The sequence below is a fragment of the Etheostoma spectabile genome, chromosome 24 (assembly GCF_008692095.1).
Source record: "Etheostoma spectabile isolate EspeVRDwgs_2016 chromosome 24, UIUC_Espe_1.0, whole genome shotgun sequence".
In the NCBI taxonomy this organism is placed as follows: domain Eukaryota; kingdom Metazoa; phylum Chordata; class Actinopteri; order Perciformes; family Percidae; genus Etheostoma; species Etheostoma spectabile.
In genome coordinates this window covers 6896368-6897320 of record NC_045756.1, presented here as the reverse complement: position 1 = coordinate 6897320, position 953 = coordinate 6896368, and the positions used below count along the sequence as shown (strand labels likewise).

The following is a 953-nucleotide window of genomic DNA, read 5'->3' as shown; positions in this document are numbered from 1 at the left end:
GAAATGGAAAATACTCAAAGTACAAGTACTTTAAATTTGTGCTCAACAGAACTGTGTCTATGCGCAGCAGTGGTGCTCTAGGGTGGGCGGGGGTGGCACCCTCATCCCCTGAGATATTGTAGGGCCCCCCAATCTATTGGGCTAGAGTGTTATAAATCTGACAGATGAGATTTACATTGGATCAAAGCACTGTCATTTTGCTGCCTGTACTGCCAATCGCTGTCCCTCCATTTGGTAAACAGATTTATACATTAAACACACATTGTATGGCAACTGTGTACTTTGTTGAGATATAGAAGTAGAAACATAATGAACTCACTGGAGCACTTGTTGCTGTGAGAAATAAATACAAATACATTGCACTTAATTTCTATTTTATTTCCTATTATCTGAAAACTGTTTACAGCAAGGTTTTCTTTGTTGAAGTGTGAGGCAAATTTATTGTTAATGTATTGCACTTTACTTTTATACTGCTGGTAATATGAGAGAGGAAGGTGTGGAGGTTACCTCACAGAGGTTGCTGCTGTCCAACACCGCCACAAGGCTGCGATTTCCATCCAGCCGAGGGTTGAAAGACTCCTTCCAGGCGATGGAAGCCTGAGGCTCAATGACTCTGAAACACACACAGGTGTACGGGTATAAATACACACGGGTCAAACAACCACAACATGTTTTCACCATAGCCTGCATATAAAGATGAACAACGTGTCTCTACTTGCTCCCTCTGTACAAAAGTTAAGGCAAAATATTCTGTATGTATACATATTTTGCCTATATTATATATACAGTACAGGCCAAACATTTGGACACACCTTCTCATTCAATGCGTTTTCTTAATTTTAATTACTATTTACATTGTAGATTATCACTGAAGGCATAAAAACTATGAATGAACAAATGTGGAATTATGTACTTAACAAAAAAGTGTGAAATAACTGAAAACATGTCTTATA

The 953-nt window shown here is 38.5% G+C and overlaps 1 protein-coding gene across 1 annotated transcript in view; it reads right to left on the bottom strand.

The window, feature by feature from the left end:
• LOC116674024 (coagulation factor XIII A chain-like) overlaps window positions 1-953 on the bottom strand; it is a 22567-nt gene that overhangs the window by 669 nt on the left and 20945 nt on the right. Inside the window, 1 exon segment of the mRNA XM_032506508.1 lies at window positions 508-613. Coding sequence (XP_032362399.1) covers window positions 508-613 — 106 coding nt within the window.